The 20,030-nt window shown below is 43.4% G+C and overlaps 4 protein-coding genes across 4 annotated transcripts; all 4 read right to left on the reverse strand.

Annotated features, from left to right (window-relative positions):
• Positions 1–2,486: 2,486 nt before the first annotated feature.
• On the reverse strand, positions 2,487–4,760 carry LOC116607122. The gene is made up of 3 exons (XM_048727311.1): positions 3,821–4,760; positions 3,237–3,598; positions 2,487–3,104 (listed from the first exon to the last, which is right to left on the reverse strand). The coding sequence occupies exons 1-3, from the start codon at positions 4,758–4,760 to the stop codon at positions 2,487–2,489; spliced, it is 1,920 nt and encodes a 639-aa protein (XP_048583268.1).
• A 2,730-nt stretch (positions 4,761–7,490) lies between these two features.
• Positions 7,491–9,764, reverse strand: LOC125562952. Its single transcript, XM_048727312.1, has 3 exons — positions 8,825–9,764; positions 8,241–8,602; positions 7,491–8,108 (listed from the first exon to the last, which is right to left on the reverse strand). The coding sequence occupies exons 1-3, from the start codon at positions 9,762–9,764 to the stop codon at positions 7,491–7,493; spliced, it is 1,920 nt and encodes a 639-aa protein (XP_048583269.1).
• A 2,730-nt stretch (positions 9,765–12,494) lies between these two features.
• Positions 12,495–14,768, reverse strand: LOC125562953. Its single transcript, XM_048727313.1, has 3 exons — positions 13,829–14,768; positions 13,245–13,606; positions 12,495–13,112 (listed from the first exon to the last, which is right to left on the reverse strand). The coding sequence occupies exons 1-3, from the start codon at positions 14,766–14,768 to the stop codon at positions 12,495–12,497; spliced, it is 1,920 nt and encodes a 639-aa protein (XP_048583270.1).
• A 2,730-nt stretch (positions 14,769–17,498) lies between these two features.
• On the reverse strand, positions 17,499–19,772 carry LOC125562954. The gene is made up of 3 exons (XM_048727314.1): positions 18,833–19,772; positions 18,249–18,610; positions 17,499–18,116 (listed from the first exon to the last, which is right to left on the reverse strand). The coding sequence occupies exons 1-3, from the start codon at positions 19,770–19,772 to the stop codon at positions 17,499–17,501; spliced, it is 1,920 nt and encodes a 639-aa protein (XP_048583271.1).
• Positions 19,773–20,030: the final 258 nt, after the last annotated feature.

Consider the following 20,030-nt stretch of genomic DNA (forward strand, 5'->3'; position numbering starts at 1 on the left):
TCCCATTCTGTCAACAACACGTTGAAACTGTAATGGAGCTTGCAATTTTATTTCAAGAGCCTTGGCATAAATAGCTTGTCAAACACGACAATGACACCCTGCTGCCCTAGCTCAACAGCCATTTGGATTGACTTTTGCAGTATCGTGAAAACTGTTGGCAACTCTGTTGGGGAGGCTTCGAGAACAGGGCAGTACCCTACGAAGCTCTCTTGTAGACTTTCATGCATCTCAATGTTAAAGCCTGTCCAAGCTGGTATGACCTGTGCGTCGTCGGATACATCAACAAGGAACGATGGCAGGGTTGTCGGCACAGAATCCAAGTGAAGTCAAACAAACGCGCTTTGGCAGTTATTTCAGGGCAAAACTGGGTGATTTTGCTTTCTTCAGAGTGAAATGCAGTTGGACCTTGACGGCGTCCAGAGTGATAGGTCTCTACATCGTTGGCTATATGCGTCAAGGAACGTCTTCTTGAGGGAGCCTGGATGTTAATTCTTGGTGGAAACACACATGTAAGTTGTTTTCTCTGCACCACAATTCCATTTGCACAATGTGTTGTTCCTTTACCTGTGTCAGAAACGGATTATCTAAGCTACTTTGTATACTTATATTAAAATTAACGATAGCCTCTGAGGGCGCTGCTAATAGTATATACACATATCTATATACTAACCTGACAATGTTTCCTCTTGGAGAGCATTGTTGTCCCAACAGAACACGGCAGGGACTGCGAGATGACATCCGCTGGGAAGGATACCATTTTGGTTTTGACGGCAGCCCCTTTTTTCTTTTGATACCATCACCAAAATTAAAAATGGGTATTGTTAATAATAATTAAGGTCACAAACAGATTTGTTTAAATAATAGATAGATTTGTTCATATAATAACAACGGCCTTTTTTACTTGGTAGGATGCTACTCTTGTTATCATTCGTTCTTATCCTTTTTTAACTGGTTTTGGACTTACAATCTGATTGTCCAGTTTGGCCCCGACCGGGGGGGGGGGGGGGGTATCCTGTCCCGACCAGAAACTTCACCAAGCGGTCTGGTACCGCTTGATATTTTGGACTTCTCTGTTTGCTATAAAGTAGCACAAGCCACGAAGAAACAAGTAGGAGTCGAGAAATCAGTCTTAGATACTTTGGACTTCTCTGTTTGCTATAATGTAGCACACGCCACAAAGTGAGAGTCGGGAAATCAGTCTCAAGGGGTGGGACTCGATCCTATGCGCGCGCGGTCAGACTCTTCTCTAAATATGTCTAAGTGAAATTCAAAAAGATTTTTAAATGTTTTTATGTTTTTTTTTTAAGTTCGTTTCCGTCCTTGTTCTTTATTTTCAACTAGCATTACAGATGGTTTCTCAGCAATTTCTACAGTATTTTTGTAGATTGATATCTGCTAGCTGTTTATCTCATTATCTTAAAAATAATTTAATTGTTAGGCGGCCCTGTGTTTTTGTGTTGCGTTTTGCTGGAACCAATAGCCATCTGAAAATCGCTGATTACGCGAGGGAAGAAGTTTAACTGAATACCAGTGAACTTAATTATATTTGTGGCATCGCGCTTGAAGATGCCAAGTGTTATGTTTCTGATATCTGATGGCTCGGATGCAAGAAGATATCACATCAACTGAGGTTTACTAGGACGCCATCTTGGCTCGTTTACATGCGTCTATGCTGATTATTACACAAGGATACCATAACATATTATAACACAGGGATACCATAACATCCCTCCTCTTCTGAACACTTTGAATGCAATAAACAAAATGATTGCACAAATGTCTCAAGTCCTGTACTAGCAGAGAACAAACATAGTTTCAAGTCCAGTCTCTCAGGAGCTTTCCTGATTCTGGTTGAATGACGTAGTGGTGGTTTATCCACTGTATTGGCAGAGGTGTCAGGAATACTGCTAGTATCAGGTTTAGGGTCGCAAACATCATCTCCGAGTGCAGTGTCTGTTGGTTGAAAGCTAAATGTCTCACCAGTCCGATGAAGATGACGACGACTCCGTCTCAGGGTTCTGCCAATTTCCATGGCAACCATGTATGAGCGGGGTTCTGGTGTTGCATTCTGTATGACACCAGGTTCCCATTTGTGTGATTTTGGATTTAGTACCCGTACATTCTGATTTGGTGTGAGCATGGGAAAACCCTTAGCACCCTTGATTGTATTTGTCCTGTCTGTCCTGTAGTTTACAGTTATTATCTCTATTTGTTGATATTCCAATATGTGGCTTGGACACTGCTGGCAGGTTTGTTTTGTAGACGCGAGAGTTCAGGGTCCTTTTAAGTGTCAACTCTAATCTGTTCAAGTCTTGTTGGGATTGCGTTCAAGTGAAGTTCAAGTGAAGTAGCTCATGTACCGAGACATCCAAGCCTGGTATCTCATCTCATCAAGTGGTTTATGATCTGTTTCCACCTTTACTGGTCTACCATAGGCATCATAATGAAACTTCTCGAGTCCATGTACTACTCCTAACATTTCTCGTTCAATGTTCGAGTAGCGACGTTCCGTCTCCGTGAGGAGTTTGCTGCCAAACGCAACAGGTCCCTCGTCCTGAAATAGTACTGCTCCGTGGCCGCGCTGCAGAAGCGTCAACCTGGATCGTCACTGGCTGCTTGCCACTGAAATACTTCAGTGCTGCAGGTGCCGCAATTGCCTGCTTAATGCTGTTGACACTGGTCTGGTGTTCTGGGGACCAGACAAACTCACTGCCCGATTTAGTAAGATCCGGTAATGGTGCTGACGATGATGCGAGATTAGGTATGAATCTGCTTAGGTACTGTACAGCTCCTAGAAATGACTGTAAATCCTGGACTGAAGTAGAAGGATCCATAGCCGTTATTGCCTCTATCTTTCCAGGATCCACTTCCAGGCCATTTGCATTTAGAATATGGCCATAGAATGGAATACTCGTACACTTGACACGACATGAATCTGGGTTAAACTTGATCCCAGTTGCTTGAGCCCGTTCGATCACAGCACTCAGATTTTCATCATGATCACTGCCATCGTCTTTAAATCCAACGACAACAATATCATCAGCGATACCTGTGACTCCCGTAAGGTCACCAAAAGTCTCTTCCACCTTCTTCTGGAACACATCCTGTGCGCAGACCAATCCAAAAGGTAGCCGGAGAAAACGATATCTCCCGAAAGGACTATTGAACGTGGTGTAATATGAAGCTTGATATTCCAGTAACCACTCTTTGCATCAATAGTGGCTCATTAGTAGTACATCATCTAGGGTTGGTGTACAGTAGTGAGGCCTTCTTATCGCCTTATTTAAATCCTTGGAATCCAGGCACAGGCGTATCGAGCCATTTGACTTAGTGACGCACACAAATGAGTTAACCCAGTCTGTGGGTGTGTCCACTTTCTCTTTAATTACTTTCTCGCATAGAGAATCTAACTCCGCTTTAAAAGGCTCGCGTAAAGCCTCTTGTACGCGACGGGGTGGGTGTATAGCTGGTGGTACAGTTTCGTCTAGCGTTATGTGGTATTTGCCTTCGAAGCAGCCAATGCCATCAAAGCAATCCTTGTAATCACTAACCAGTTCCTCTTTAGCATTGTTACCATCTGGTTCCTTTCTTGGGGTTTCTTGTGGAGATCAGTGTTATCAATTCCAGTTTCTGACACGTTGGAAGACCGAGGATAACTGGTCCCTTGCAATCAACAACATGAAATACACTGTTTATAGTCTTGCCCTTATGTTCAATCTCTAAGGTGCAAGTACCATACTGCTTTATCAAGTGTCCTCCGTATGCTGTTATCTTAATCGTACTGTCTGAAAGTTGACTGTCCGAGAAAAGTTCTTGGTACTTGTCATCGGGAATGACTTTTCTGCTCCAGTGTCAACTTTAACAACGACAGGCTTCGTGTTAATTTTTACTGTCACCAATTCCATTCTGGATGACATCACATCAACATTAAGTGAGTGAAAGTATAAGTGCTCTTCATGAGGTTCAGGGCCAGCCTTTTCCATTAAGTGTAATTGCTGCCGCTTACTTTTAGATGCTGACTTGCTTGTCCATTTGTCGGGTCTTGGAGGTGCATTTGGAGTGGATTTAGACCTGCATGCACGCTGCCAGCGGTGTAATTTATTACAACCATTACACTTTGTGTTATACGCGGGGCAGTTCTGACGCTTTGAGAGATCATGGGCCAAACCACAGTTCCCACATTTCTGGTTTGATGGGGTTGACATGCCTTGTCCACCATGTTTGTTTGGTTTCTTGGAGAGTGAGTGGATCTGTTCACTGTTATCCGGTGAATTCATGCCTTGAATCTGCTTTTTGGTGGCTTCCTCAGTCCTCGCAATGTCCATTGCTTTATTTATGGTGAGGTCAGAAGCTTGTTTTAGTAGTCCTGACCGTACCTGGTCCGAGTTTGTTCCAAAGATCAGTGCATCAATCAAGTGCTCATCAGGGCTTGTGAACTTGCACTCTTGAATGAGAACCCGAAGTCTCTTCATGAACTTGTCGACTGACTCGTCGTCTTCTTGTCTCATTGTTCTTAATTTAAACCGGGAAAGCCTGAAATTACTTTTAGGAGCGATGAATTCCTCAAATTTCGTCCAGTAAGTGTCGAGTTTTTTCTTTTCCTCGTTCGTGAGGTTCCATGTCGAAACGGTTTCTATCCCATCGTCGCCTGACCACAGGAGGAGATATTTGACCTTTTCTTCCTCAGATTTGCTTTTCAAAGGTCCATCGAAGATCAACTCACACTTTGCCTTGAATTTTTTAATACAGCTGAGTTGCATCTAGCGCATTCCAGTCGCTGGATGGCGGGGTAACTCCAGCGAGCTCCATGTTCAACTCGAACAAAATATAACGTCCAGGGGCCGGTTCCTGAAAGGCCGATTAACTTAACCCTAGATCAGCGCCTAATCCTGCGTTAAAATTCGCTAATCGTAGGTTAGCTAACCTACGGATAACTCACCGTTCCCGAAAGCCATGTAATCCCCCGATTTACTAACCCTAAGCGAGTGAAAAACTGGTTTGACGAGCAAAATTCACACAGGATACCCACAGTAGATCAACAGAGAGCAACTCAAATATTTACCTTTGGTGATTTCATTTTGAAGAGAAGCCCCAAAACACCTCTACATCGCCTGTAATTACCTCCAATTCATTGCCAAAAATGTCATTTGCAGGATCTGAGTTTGGTGCGTGACACTAGCGAGACAGATTTATTTCAATTATAAAATTCATGTAACTTTCTGTCTGTCCCAGCACAATTTTCCGTGTCAGCATCGCAACAAAGCAAAATGTTAGGACATTGATCCCTACATTGTTTTTGTGTAACGACGTCTTCTTTGTCGGCAACTTCATTTTTATAAAACTTAAGTTCTACTACAAAGTTTGGGAAGCCTGTGTTACGCCAACTAAACCGTAGGTTAGCGAGTTAACCCACCTCGCCAGCAGGGTTAGATTTTACCAACAAAATAACCCGGAGTTAATGCTAACCAGAGTTTCGGGAACAGAACTAATCCGGGGGTAAAAATTTAATCGTGGGTTAGGCCCCAGGTATTGTTAGAAGCTGCGGCTTTGACCTACTATCCGACTTCTGACGACATGTTATGTTTTGATATCGGATGGCCCCACAACAAGTGGGGCCGGTTGCATAAAGCCTGGATAAGTCTTATCCACCGGTTAAATCCGAGTGGTGTGATTCGGTTGCATAAAGCCCAAATAAAGGTTATCCAGTGGTTAAAGTTATCCGGATGATAGAGGTCGGATAAAATCTTATCCACCGAATAAATGTGGAAAAAAACAAAATGGCGTCTTGCTTTCCATATATATATACGCTTATCCATGCAAATGACGATTTTTACTGGTGGTAAATTTACAATGAACTACGAACTTACATGCAGCTTTGGCAGGACTGGAATCAAACTATATTGTCCGTTCTGTCGAGAAATGTGACTCCCAAAGACAGGAAGAAGCTAAACACTATCCCCTGCGATCATTACATTACAATCTGATTGTGCTGCTTGGCCTTAAACGGGGAGAGTATCCTGTCCCGACCAGAAACGTCACCAAGCGGTCTGGTACCGCTTGATATTTTGGACTTCTCTGTTTGCTATAAAGTAGCACACGCCACGAAAAGGCAAGTAGGAGTCGGGAAATCAGTCTTAGATACTTTGGACTTCTCTGTTTGCTGTAATGTAGCACACGCCACAAAGTGAGAGTCGGGAAATCAGTCTCAAGGGGTGGGACTCGATCCTATGCGCGCGCGGTCAGACTCTTCTCTAAATATGTCTAAGTGAAATTCAAAAAGATTTTTAAATGTTTTTATGTTTTTTTTTAAGTTCGTTTCCGTCCTTGTTCTTTATTTTCAACTAGCATTACAGATGGTTTCTCAGCAATTTCTACAGTATTTTTGTAGATTTATATCTGCTAGCTGTTTATCTCATTATCTTAAAAATAATTTAATTGTTAGGCGGCCCTGTGTTTTTGTGTTGCGTTTTGCTGGAACCAATAGCCATCTGAAAATCGCTGATTACGCGAGGGAAGAAGTTTAACTGAATACCAGTGAACTTAATTATATTTGTGGCATCGCGCTTGAAGATGCCAAGTGTTATGTTTCTGATATCTGATGGCTCGGAGGCAAGAAGATATCACATCAACTGAGGTTTACTAGGACGCCATCTTGGCTCGTTTACATGCGTCTATGCTGATTATTACACAAGGATACCATAACATATTATAACACAGGGATACCATAACATCCCTCCTCTTCTGAACACTTTGAATGCAATAAACAAAATGATTGCACAAATGTCTCAAGTCCTGTACTAGCAGAGAACAAACATAGTTTCAAGTCCAGTCTCTCAGGAGCTTTCCTGATTCTGGTTGAATGACGTAGTGGTGGTTTATCCACTGTATTGGCAGAGGTGTCAGGAATACTGCTAGTATCAGGTTTAGGGTCGCAAACATCATCTCCGAGTGCAGTGTCTGTTGGTTGAAAGCTAAATGTCTCACCAGTCCGATGAAGATGACGACGACTCCGTCTCAGGGTTCTGCCAATTTCCATGGCAACCATGTATGAGCGGGGTTCTGGTGTTGCATTCTGTATGACACCAGGTTCCCATTTGTGTGATTTTGGATTTAGTACCCGTACATTCTGATTTGGTGTGAGCATGGGAAAACCCTTAGCACCCTTGATTGTATTTGTCCTGTCTGTCCTGTAGTTTACAGTTATTATCTCTATTTGTTGATATTCCAATATGTGGCTTGGACACTGCTGGCAGGTTTGTTTTGTAGACGCGAGAGTTCAGGGTCCTTTTAAGTGTCAACTCTAATCTGTTCAAGTCTTGTTGGGATTGCGTTCAAGTGAAGTTCAAGTGAAGTAGCTCATGTACCGAGACATCCAAGCCTGGTATCTCATCTCATCAAGTGGTTTATGATCTGTTTCCACCTTTACTGGTCTACCATAGGCATCATAATGAAACTTCTCGAGTCCATGTACTACTCCTAACATTTCTCGTTCAATGTTCGAGTAGCGACGTTCCGTCTCCGTGAGGAGTTTGCTGCCAAACGCAACAGGTCCCTCGTCCTGAAATAGTACTGCTCCGTGGCCGCGCTGCAGAAGCGTCAACCTGGATCGTCACTGGCTGCTTGCCACTGAAATACTTCAGTGCTGCAGGTGCCGCAATTGCCTGCTTAATGCTGTTGACACTGGTCTGGTGTTCTGGGGACCAGACAAACTCACTGCCCGATTTAGTAAGATCCGGTAATGGTGCTGACGATGATGCGAGATTAGGTATGAATCTGCTTAGGTACTGTACAGCTCCTAGAAATGACTGTAAATCCTGGACTGAAGTAGAAGGATCCATAGCCGTTATTGCCTCTATCTTTCCAGGATCCACTTCCAGGCCATTTGCATTTAGAATATGGCCATAGAATGGAATACTCGTACACTTGACACGACATGAATCTGGGTTAAACTTGATCCCAGTTGCTTGAGCCCGTTCGATCACAGCACTCAGATTTTCATCATGATCACTGCCATCGTCTTTAAATCCAACGACAACAATATCATCAGCGATACCTGTGACTCCCGTAAGGTCACCAAAAGTCTCTTCCACCTTCTTCTGGAACACATCCTGTGCGCAGACCAATCCAAAAGGTAGCCGGAGAAAACGATATCTCCCGAAAGGACTATTGAACGTGGTGTAATATGAAGCTTGATATTCCAGTAACCACTCTTTGCATCAATAGTGGCTCATTAGTAGTACATCATCTAGGGTTGGTGTACAGTAGTGAGGCCTTCTTATCGCCTTATTTAAATCCTTGGGATCCAGGCACAGGCGTATCGAGCCATTTGACTTAGTGACGCACACAAATGAGTTAACCCAGTCTGTGGGTGTGTCCACTTTCTCTTTAATTACTTTCTCGCATAGAGAATCTAACTCCGCTTTAAAAGGCTCGCGTAAAGCCTCTTGTACGCGACGGGGTGGGTGTATAGCTGGTGGTACAGTTTCGTCTAGCGTTATGTGGTATTTGCCTTCGAAGCAGCCAATGCCATCAAAGCAATCCTTGTAATCACTAACCAGTTCCTCTTTAGCATTGTTACCATCTGGTTCCTTTCTTGGGGTTTCTTGTGGAGATCAGTGTTATCAATTCCAGTTTCTGACACGTTGGAAGACCGAGGATAACTGGTCCCTTGCAATCAACAACATGAAATACACTGTTTATAGTCTTGCCCTTATGTTCAATCTCTAAGGTGCAAGTACCATACTGCTTTATCAAGTGTCCTCCGTATGCTGTTATCTTAATCGTACTGTCTGAAAGTTGACTGTCCGAGAAAAGTTCTTGGTACTTGTCATCGGGAATGACTTTTCTGCTCCAGTGTCAACTTTAACAACGACAGGCTTCGTGTTAATTTTTACTGTCACCAATTCCATTCTGGATGACATCACATCAACATTAAGTGAGTGAAAGTATAAGTGCTCTTCATGAGGTTCAGGGCCAGCCTTTTCCATTAAGTGTAATTGCTGCCGCTTACTTTTAGATGCTGACTTGCTTGTCCATTTGTCGGGTCTTGGAGGTGCATTTGGAGTGGATTTAGACCTGCATGCACGCTGCCAGCGGTGTAATTTATTACAACCATTACACTTTGTGTTATACGCGGGGCAGTTCTGACGCTTTGAGAGATCATGGGCCAAACCACAGTTCCCACATTTCTGGTTTGATGGGGTTGACATGCCTTGTCCACCATGTTTGTTTGGTTTCTTGGAGAGTGAGTGGATCTGTTCACTGTTATCCGGTGAATTCATGCCTTGAATCTGCTTTTTGGTGGCTTCCTCAGTCCTCGCAATGTCCATTGCTTTATTTATGGTGAGGTCAGAAGCTTGTTTTAGTAGTCCTGACCGTACCTGGTCCGAGTTTGTTCCAAAGATCAGTGCATCAATCAAGTGCTCATCAGGGCTTGTGAACTTGCACTCTTGAATGAGAACCCGAAGTCTCTTCATGAACTTGTCGACTGACTCGTCGTCTTCTTGTCTCATTGTTCTTAATTTAAACCGGGAAAGCCTGAAATTACTTTTAGGAGCGATGAATTCCTCAAATTTCGTCCAGTAAGTGTCGAGTTTTTTCTTTTCCTCGTTCGTGAGGTTCCATGTCGAAACGGTTTCTATCCCATCGTCGCCTGACCACAGGAGGAGATATTTGACCTTTTCTTCCTCAGATTTGCTTTTCAAAGGTCCATCGAAGATCAACTCACACTTTGCCTTGAATTTTTTAATACAGCTGAGTTGCATCTAGCGCATTCCAGTCGCTGGATGGCGGGGTAACTCCAGCGAGCTCCATGTTCAACTCGAACAAAATATAACGTCCAGGGGCCGGTTCCTGAAAGGCCGATTAACTTAACCCTAGATCAGCGCCTAATCCTGCGTTAAAATTCGCTAATCGTAGGTTAGCTAACCTACGGATAACTCACCGTTCCCGAAAGCCATGTAATCCCCCGATTTACTAACCCTAAGCGAGTGAAAAACTGGTTTGACGAGCAAAATTCACACAGGATACCCACAGTAGATCAACAGAGAGCAACTCAAATATTTACCTTTGGTGATTTCATTTTGAAGAGAAGCCCCAAAACACCTCTACATCGCCTGTAATTACCTCCAATTCATTGCCAAAAATGTCATTTGCAGGATCTGAGTTTGGTGCGTGACACTAGCGAGACAGATTTATTTCAATTATAAAATTCATGTAACTTTCTGTCTGTCCCAGCACAATTTTCCGTGTCAGCATCGCAACAAAGCAAAATGTTAGGACATTGATCCCTACATTGTTTTTGTGTAACGACGTCTTCTTTGTCGGCAACTTCATTTTTATAAAACTTAAGTTCTACTACAAAGTTTGGGAAGCCTGTGTTACGCCAACTAAACCGTAGGTTAGCGAGTTAACCCACCTCGCCAGCAGGGTTAGATTTTACCAACAAAATAACCCGGAGTTAATGCTAACCAGAGTTTCGGGAACAGAACTAATCCGGGGGTAAAAATTTAATCGTGGGTTAGGCCCCAGGTATTGTTAGAAGCTGCGGCTTTGACCTACTATCCGACTTCTGACGACATGTTATGTTTTGATATCGGATGGCCCCACAACAAGTGGGGCCGGTTGCATAAAGCCTGGATAAGTCTTATCCACCGGTTAAATCCGAGTGGTGTGATTCGGTTGCATAAAGCCCAAATAAAGGTTATCCAGTGGTTAAAGTTATCCGGATGATAGAGGTCGGATAAAATCTTATCCACCGAATAAATGTGGAAAAAAACAAAATGGCGTCTTGCTTTCCATATATATATACGCTTATCCATGCAAATGACGATTTTTACTGGTGGTAAATTTACAATGAACTACGAACTTACATGCAGCTTTGGCAGGACTGGAATCAAACTATATTGTCCGTTCTGTCGAGAAATGTGACTCCCAAAGACAGGAAGAAGCTAAACACTATCCCCTGCGATCATTACATTACAATCTGATTGTGCTGCTTGGCCTTAAACGGGGAGAGTATCCTGTCCCGACCAGAAACGTCACCAAGCGGTCTGGTACCGCTTGATATTTTGGACTTCTCTGTTTGCTATAAAGTAGCACACGCCACGAAAAGGCAAGTAGGAGTCGGGAAATCAGTCTTAGATACTTTGGACTTCTCTGTTTGCTGTAATGTAGCACACGCCACAAAGTGAGAGTCGGGAAATCAGTCTCAAGGGGTGGGACTCGATCCTATGCGCGCGCGGTCAGACTCTTCTCTAAATATGTCTAAGTGAAATTCAAAAAGATTTTTAAATGTTTTTATGTTTTTTTTTAAGTTCGTTTCCGTCCTTGTTCTTTATTTTCAACTAGCATTACAGATGGTTTCTCAGCAATTTCTACAGTATTTTTGTAGATTTATATCTGCTAGCTGTTTATCTCATTATCTTAAAAATAATTTAATTGTTAGGCGGCCCTGTGTTTTTGTGTTGCGTTTTGCTGGAACCAATAGCCATCTGAAAATCGCTGATTACGCGAGGGAAGAAGTTTAACTGAATACCAGTGAACTTAATTATATTTGTGGCATCGCGCTTGAAGATGCCAAGTGTTATGTTTCTGATATCTGATGGCTCGGAGGCAAGAAGATATCACATCAACTGAGGTTTACTAGGACGCCATCTTGGCTCGTTTACATGCGTCTATGCTGATTATTACACAAGGATACCATAACATATTATAACACAGGGATACCATAACATCCCTCCTCTTCTGAACACTTTGAATGCAATAAACAAAATGATTGCACAAATGTCTCAAGTCCTGTACTAGCAGAGAACAAACATAGTTTCAAGTCCAGTCTCTCAGGAGCTTTCCTGATTCTGGTTGAATGACGTAGTGGTGGTTTATCCACTGTATTGGCAGAGGTGTCAGGAATACTGCTAGTATCAGGTTTAGGGTCGCAAACATCATCTCCGAGTGCAGTGTCTGTTGGTTGAAAGCTAAATGTCTCACCAGTCCGATGAAGATGACGACGACTCCGTCTCAGGGTTCTGCCAATTTCCATGGCAACCATGTATGAGCGGGGTTCTGGTGTTGCATTCTGTATGACACCAGGTTCCCATTTGTGTGATTTTGGATTTAGTACCCGTACATTCTGATTTGGTGTGAGCATGGGAAAACCCTTAGCACCCTTGATTGTATTTGTCCTGTCTGTCCTGTAGTTTACAGTTATTATCTCTATTTGTTGATATTCCAATATGTGGCTTGGACACTGCTGGCAGGTTTGTTTTGTAGACGCGAGAGTTCAGGGTCCTTTTAAGTGTCAACTCTAATCTGTTCAAGTCTTGTTGGGATTGCGTTCAAGTGAAGTTCAAGTGAAGTAGCTCATGTACCGAGACATCCAAGCCTGGTATCTCATCTCATCAAGTGGTTTATGATCTGTTTCCACCTTTACTGGTCTACCATAGGCATCATAATGAAACTTCTCGAGTCCATGTACTACTCCTAACATTTCTCGTTCAATGTTCGAGTAGCGACGTTCCGTCTCCGTGAGGAGTTTGCTGCCAAACGCAACAGGTCCCTCGTCCTGAAATAGTACTGCTCCGTGGCCGCGCTGCAGAAGCGTCAACCTGGATCGTCACTGGCTGCTTGCCACTGAAATACTTCAGTGCTGCAGGTGCCGCAATTGCCTGCTTAATGCTGTTGACACTGGTCTGGTGTTCTGGGGACCAGACAAACTCACTGCCCGATTTAGTAAGATCCGGTAATGGTGCTGACGATGATGCGAGATTAGGTATGAATCTGCTTAGGTACTGTACAGCTCCTAGAAATGACTGTAAATCCTGGACTGAAGTAGAAGGATCCATAGCCGTTATTGCCTCTATCTTTCCAGGATCCACTTCCAGGCCATTTGCATTTAGAATATGGCCATAGAATGGAATACTCGTACACTTGACACGACATGAATCTGGGTTAAACTTGATCCCAGTTGCTTGAGCCCGTTCGATCACAGCACTCAGATTTTCATCATGATCACTGCCATCGTCTTTAAATCCAACGACAACAATATCATCAGCGATACCTGTGACTCCCGTAAGGTCACCAAAAGTCTCTTCCACCTTCTTCTGGAACACATCCTGTGCGCAGACCAATCCAAAAGGTAGCCGGAGAAAACGATATCTCCCGAAAGGACTATTGAACGTGGTGTAATATGAAGCTTGATATTCCAGTAACCACTCTTTGCATCAATAGTGGCTCATTAGTAGTACATCATCTAGGGTTGGTGTACAGTAGTGAGGCCTTCTTATCGCCTTATTTAAATCCTTGGGATCCAGGCACAGGCGTATCGAGCCATTTGACTTAGTGACGCACACAAATGAGTTAACCCAGTCTGTGGGTGTGTCCACTTTCTCTTTAATTACTTTCTCGCATAGAGAATCTAACTCCGCTTTAAAAGGCTCGCGTAAAGCCTCTTGTACGCGACGGGGTGGGTGTATAGCTGGTGGTACAGTTTCGTCTAGCGTTATGTGGTATTTGCCTTCGAAGCAGCCAATGCCATCAAAGCAATCCTTGTAATCACTAACCAGTTCCTCTTTAGCATTGTTACCATCTGGTTCCTTTCTTGGGGTTTCTTGTGGAGATCAGTGTTATCAATTCCAGTTTCTGACACGTTGGAAGACCGAGGATAACTGGTCCCTTGCAATCAACAACATGAAATACACTGTTTATAGTCTTGCCCTTATGTTCAATCTCTAAGGTGCAAGTACCATACTGCTTTATCAAGTGTCCTCCGTATGCTGTTATCTTAATCGTACTGTCTGAAAGTTGACTGTCCGAGAAAAGTTCTTGGTACTTGTCATCGGGAATGACTTTTCTGCTCCAGTGTCAACTTTAACAACGACAGGCTTCGTGTTAATTTTTACTGTCACCAATTCCATTCTGGATGACATCACATCAACATTAAGTGAGTGAAAGTATAAGTGCTCTTCATGAGGTTCAGGGCCAGCCTTTTCCATTAAGTGTAATTGCTGCCGCTTACTTTTAGATGCTGACTTGCTTGTCCATTTGTCGGGTCTTGGAGGTGCATTTGGAGTGGATTTAGACCTGCATGCACGCTGCCAGCGGTGTAATTTATTACAACCATTACACTTTGTGTTATACGCGGGGCAGTTCTGACGCTTTGAGAGATCATGGGCCAAACCACAGTTCCCACATTTCTGGTTTGATGGGGTTGACATGCCTTGTCCACCATGTTTGTTTGGTTTCTTGGAGAGTGAGTGGATCTGTTCACTGTTATCCGGTGAATTCATGCCTTGAATCTGCTTTTTGGTGGCTTCCTCAGTCCTCGCAATGTCCATTGCTTTATTTATGGTGAGGTCAGAAGCTTGTTTTAGTAGTCCTGACCGTACCTGGTCCGAGTTTGTTCCAAAGATCAGTGCATCAATCAAGTGCTCATCAGGGCTTGTGAACTTGCACTCTTGAATGAGAACCCGAAGTCTCTTCATGAACTTGTCGACTGACTCGTCGTCTTCTTGTCTCATTGTTCTTAATTTAAACCGGGAAAGCCTGAAATTACTTTTAGGAGCGATGAATTCCTCAAATTTCGTCCAGTAAGTGTCGAGTTTTTTCTTTTCCTCGTTCGTGAGGTTCCATGTCGAAACGGTTTCTATCCCATCGTCGCCTGACCACAGGAGGAGATATTTGACCTTTTCTTCCTCAGATTTGCTTTTCAAAGGTCCATCGAAGATCAACTCACACTTTGCCTTGAATTTTTTAATACAGCTGAGTTGCATCTAGCGCATTCCAGTCGCTGGATGGCGGGGTAACTCCAGCGAGCTCCATGTTCAACTCGAACAAAATATAACGTCCAGGGGCCGGTTCCTGAAAGGCCGATTAACTTAACCCTACATCAGCGCCTAATCCTGCGTTAAAATTCGCTAATCGTAGGTTAGCTAACCTACGGATAACTCACCGTTCCCGAAAGCCATGTAATCCCCCGATTTACTAACCCTAAGCGAGTGAAAAACTGGTTTGACGAGCAAACTTCACACAGGATACCCACAGTAGATCAACAGAGAGCAACTCAAATATTTACCTTTGGTGATTTCATTTTGAAGAGAAGCCCCAAAACACCTCTACATCGCCTGTAATTACCTCCAATTCATTGCCAAAAATGTCATTTGCAGGATTTGAGTTTGGTGCGTGACACTAGCGAGACAGATTTATTTCAATTATAAAATTCATGTAACTTTCTGTCTGTCCCAGCACAATTTTCCGTGTCAGCATCGCAACAAAGCAAAATGTTAGGACATTGATCCCTACATTGTTTTTGTGTAACGACGTCTTCTTTGTCGGCAACTTCATTTTTATAAAACTTAAGTTCTACTACAAAGTTTGGGAAGCCTGTGTTACGCCAACTAAACCGTAGGTTAGCGAGTTAACCCACCTCGCCAGCAGGGTTAGATTTTACCAACAAAATAACCCGGAGTTAATGCTAACCAGAGTTTCGGGAACAGAACTAATCCGGGGGTAAAAATTTAATCGTGGGTTAGGCCCCAGGTATTGTTAGAAGCTGCGGCTTTGACCTACTATCCGACTTCTGACGACATGTTATGTTTTGATATCGGATGGCCCCACAACAAGTGGGGCCGGTTGCATAAAGCCTGGATAAGTCTTATCCACCGGTTAAATCCGAGTGGTGTGATTCGGTTGCATAAAGCCCGAATAAAGGTTATCCAGTGGTTAAAGTTATCCGGATGATAGAGGTCGGATAAAATCTTATCCACCGAATAAATGTGGAAAAAAACAAAATGGCGTCTTGCTTTCCATATATATATACGCTTATCCATGCAAATGACGATTTTTACTGGTGGTAAATTTACAATGAACTACGAACTTACATGCAGCTTTGGCAGGACTGGAATCAAACTATATTGTCCGTTCTGTCGAGAAATGTGACTCCCAAAGACAGGAAGAAGCTAAACACTATCCCCTGCGATCATTACATTACAATCTGATTGTGCTGCTTGGCCTTAAACGGGGAGAGTATCCTGTCCCGACCAGAAACGTCACCAAGCGGTCTGGTACCGCTTGATATTTTGGACTTCTCTGTTTGCTATAAAGTAGCACACGCCACGAAAAGGCAAGTAGGAGTCGGGAAATCAGTCTTAGATACTTTGGACTTCTCTGTTTGCTGTAATGTAGCACACGCCACAAAGTGAGAGTCGGGAAATCAGTCTCAAGGGGTGGGACTCGATCCTATGCGCGCGCGGTCAGACTCTTCTCTAAATATGTCTAAGTGAAATTCAAAAAGATTTTTAAATGTTTTTATGTTTTTTTTTAAGTTCGTTTCCGTCCTTGTTCTTTATTTTCAACTAGCATTACACATGGTTTCTCAGCAATTTCTACAGTATTTTTGTAGATTTATATCTGCTAGCTGTTTATCTCATTATCTTAAAAATAATTTAATTGTTAGGCGGCCCTGTGTTTTTGTGTTGCGTTTTGCTGGAACCAATAGCCATCTGAAAATCGCTGATTACGCGAGGGAAGAAGTTTAACTGAATACCAGTGAACTTAATTATATTTGTGGCATCGCGCTTGAAGATGCCAAGTGTTATGTTTCTGATATCTGATGGCTCGGATGCAAGAAGATATCACATCAACTGAGGTTTACTAGGACGCCATCTTGGCTCGTTTACATGCGTCTATGCTGATTATTACACAAGGATACCATAACATATTATAACACAGGGATACCATAACATCCCTCCTCTTCTGAACACTTTGAATGCAATAAACAAAATGATTGCACAAATGTCTCAAGTCCTGTACTAGCAGAGAACAAACATAGTTTCAAGTCCAGTCTCTCAGGAGCTTTCCTGATTCTGGTTGAATGACGTAGTGGTGGTTTATCCACTGTATTGGCAGAGGTGTCAGGAATACTGCTAGTATCAGGTTTAGGGTCGCAAACATCATCTCCGAGTGCAGTGTCTGTTGGTTGAAAGCTAAATGTCTCACCAGTCCGATGAAGATGACGACGACTCCGTCTCAGGGTTCTGCCAATTTCCATGGCAACCATGTATGAGCGGGGTTCTGGTGTTGCATTCTGTATGACACCAGGTTCCCATTTGTGTGATTTTGGATTTAGTACCCGTACATTCTGATTTGGTGTGAGCATGGGAAAACCCTTAGCACCCTTGATTGTATTTGTCCTGTCTGTCCTGTAGTTTACAGTTATTATCTCTATTTGTTGATATTCCAATATGTGGCTTGGACACTGCTGGCAGGTTTGTTTTGTAGACGCGAGAGTTCAGGGTCCTTTTAAGTGTCAACTCTAATCTGTTCAAGTCTTGTTGGGATTGCGTTCAAGTGAAGTTCAAGTGAAGTAGCTCATGTACCGAGACATCCAAGCCTGGTATCTCATCTCATCAAGTGGTTTATGATCTGTTTCCACCTTTACTGGTCTACCATAGGCATCATAATGAAACTTCTCGAGTCCATGTACTACTCCTAACATTTCTCGTTCAATGTTCGAGTAGCGACGTTCCGTCTCCGTGAGGAGTTTGCTGCCAAACGCAACAGGTCCCTCGTCCTGAAATAGTACTGCTCCGTGGCCGCGCTGCAGAAGCGTCAACCTGGATCGTCACTGGCTGCTTGCCACTGAAATACTTCAGTGCTGCAGGTGCCGCAATTGCCTGCTTAATGCTGTTGACACTGGTCTGGTGTTCTGGGGACCAGACAAACTCACTGCCCGATTTAGTAAGATCCGGTAATGGTGCTGACGATGATGCGAGATTAGGTATGAATCTGCTTAGGTACTGTACAGCTCCTAGAAATGACTGTAAATCCTGGACTGAAGTAGAAGGATCCATAGCCGTTATTGCCTCTATCTTTCCAGGATCCACTTCCAGGCCATTTGCATTTAGAATATGGCCATAGAATGGAATACTCGTACACTTGACACGACATGAATCTGGGTTAAACTTGATCCCAGTTGCTTGAGCCCGTTCGATCACAGCACTCAGATTTTCATCATGATCACTGCCATCGTCTTTAAATCCAACGACAACAATATCATCAGCGATACCTGTGACTCCCGTAAGGTCACCAAAAGTCTCTTCCACCTTCTTCTGGAACACATCCTGTGCGCAGACCAATCCAAAAGGTAGCCGGAGAAAACGATATCTCCCGAAAGGACTATTGAACGTGGTGTAATATGAAGCTTGATATTCCAGTAACCACTCTTTGCATCAATAGTGGCTCATTAGTAGTACATCATCTAGGGTTGGTGTACAGTAGTGAGGCCTTCTTATCGCCTTATTTAAATCCTTGGGATCCAGGCACAGGCGTATCGAGCCATTTGACTTAGTGACGCACACAAATGAGTTAACCCAGTCTGTGGGTGTGTCCACTTTCTCTTTAATTACTTTCTCGCATAGAGAATCTAACTCCGCTTTAAAAGGCTCGCGTAAAGCCTCTTGTACGCGACGGGGTGGGTGTATAGCTGGTGGTACAGTTTCGTCTAGCGTTATGTGGTATTTGCCTTCGAAGCAGCCAATGCCATCAAAGCAATCCTTGTAATCACTAACCAGTTCCTCTTTAGCATTGTTACCATCTGGTTCCTTTCTTGGGGTTTCTTGTGGAGATCAGTGTTATCAATTCCAGTTTCTGACACGTTGGAAGACCGAGGATAACTGGTCCCTTGCAATCAACAACATGAAATACACTGTTTATAGTCTTGCCCTTATGTTCAATCTCTAAGGTGCAAGTACCATACTGCTTTATCAAGTGTCCTCCGTATGCTGTTATCTTAATCGTACTGTCTGAAAGTTGACTGTCCGAGAAAAGTTCTTGGTACTTGTCATCGGGAATGACTTTTCTGCTCCAGTGTCAACTTTAACAACGACAGGCTTCGTGTTAATTTTTACTGTCACCAATTCCATTCTGGATGACATCACATCAACATTAAGTGAGTGAAAGTATAAGTGCTCTTCATGAGGTTCAGGGCCAGCCTTTTCCATTAAGTGTAATTGCTGCCGCTTACTTTTAGATGCTGACTTGCTTGTCCATTTGTCGGGTCTTGGAGGTGCATTTGGAGTGGATTTAGACCTGCATGCACGCTGCCAGCGGTGTAATTTATTACAACCATTACACTTTGTGTTATACGCGGGGCAGTTCTGACGCTTTGAGAGATCATGGGCCAAACCACAGTTCCCACATTTCTGGTTTGATGGGGTTGACATGCCTTGTCCACCATGTTTGTTTGGTTTCTTGGAGAGTGAGTGGATCTGTTCACTGTTATCCGGTGAATTCATGCCTTGAATCTGCTTTTTGGTGGCTTCCTCAGTCCTCGCAATGTCCATTGCTTTATTTATGGTGAGATCAGAAGCTTGTTTTAGTAGTCCTGACCGTACCTGGTCCGAGTTTGTTCCAAAGATCAGTGCATCAATCAAGTGCTCATCAGGGCTTGTGAACTTGCACTCTTGAATGAGAACCCGAAGTCTCTTCATGAACTTGTCGACTGACTCGTCGTCTTCTTGTCTCATTGTTCTTAATTTAAACCGGGAAAGCCTGAAATTACTTTTAGGAGCGATGAATTCCTCAAATTTCGTCCAGTAAGTGTCGAGTTTTTTCTTTTCCTCGTTCGTGAGGTTCCATGTCGAAACGGTTTCTATCCCATCGTCGCCTGACCACAGGAGGAGATATTTGACCTTTTCTTCCTCAGATTTGCTTTTCAAAGGTCCATCGAAGATCAACTCACACTTTGCCTTGAATTTTTTAATACAGCTGAGTTGCATCTAGCGCATTCCAGTCGCTGGATGGCGGGGTAACTCCAGCGAGCTCCATGTTCAACTCGAACAAAATATAACGTCCAGGGGCCGGTTCCTGAAAGGCCGATTAACTTAACCCTAGATCAGCGCCTAATCCTGCGTTAAAATTCGCTAATCGTAGGTTAGCTAACCTACGGATAACTCACCGTTCCCGAAAGCCATGTAATCCCCCGATTTACTAACCCTAAGCGAGTGAAAAACTGGTTTGACGAGCAAAATTCACAC

The sequence above is a fragment of the Nematostella vectensis genome, chromosome 5 (genome assembly GCF_932526225.1).
Source record: "Nematostella vectensis chromosome 5, jaNemVect1.1, whole genome shotgun sequence".
Lineage (NCBI taxonomy): Eukaryota > Metazoa > Cnidaria > Anthozoa > Actiniaria > Edwardsiidae > Nematostella > Nematostella vectensis.

Coding starts and splice junctions, on each gene's coding strand:
- LOC116607122 (XM_048727311.1), bottom strand. CDS start 4,760: ATGCAACTCAGCTGTATTAAAAAATTCAAGGCAAAGTGTGAGTTGATC. Junction 3,599..3,820: donor AAAGTCATTCCCGATGACAA/GTACCAAGAACT, acceptor GATCTCCACAAG/AAACCCCAAGAAAGGAACCA. Junction 3,105..3,236: donor GTACACCAACCCTAGATGAT/GTACTACTAATG, acceptor GTCTGCGCACAG/GATGTGTTCCAGAAGAAGGT.
- LOC125562952 (XM_048727312.1), bottom strand. CDS start 9,764: ATGCAACTCAGCTGTATTAAAAAATTCAAGGCAAAGTGTGAGTTGATC. Junction 8,603..8,824: donor AAAGTCATTCCCGATGACAA/GTACCAAGAACT, acceptor GATCTCCACAAG/AAACCCCAAGAAAGGAACCA. Junction 8,109..8,240: donor GTACACCAACCCTAGATGAT/GTACTACTAATG, acceptor GTCTGCGCACAG/GATGTGTTCCAGAAGAAGGT.
- LOC125562953 (XM_048727313.1), bottom strand. CDS start 14,768: ATGCAACTCAGCTGTATTAAAAAATTCAAGGCAAAGTGTGAGTTGATC. Junction 13,607..13,828: donor AAAGTCATTCCCGATGACAA/GTACCAAGAACT, acceptor GATCTCCACAAG/AAACCCCAAGAAAGGAACCA. Junction 13,113..13,244: donor GTACACCAACCCTAGATGAT/GTACTACTAATG, acceptor GTCTGCGCACAG/GATGTGTTCCAGAAGAAGGT.
- LOC125562954 (XM_048727314.1), bottom strand. CDS start 19,772: ATGCAACTCAGCTGTATTAAAAAATTCAAGGCAAAGTGTGAGTTGATC. Junction 18,611..18,832: donor AAAGTCATTCCCGATGACAA/GTACCAAGAACT, acceptor GATCTCCACAAG/AAACCCCAAGAAAGGAACCA. Junction 18,117..18,248: donor GTACACCAACCCTAGATGAT/GTACTACTAATG, acceptor GTCTGCGCACAG/GATGTGTTCCAGAAGAAGGT.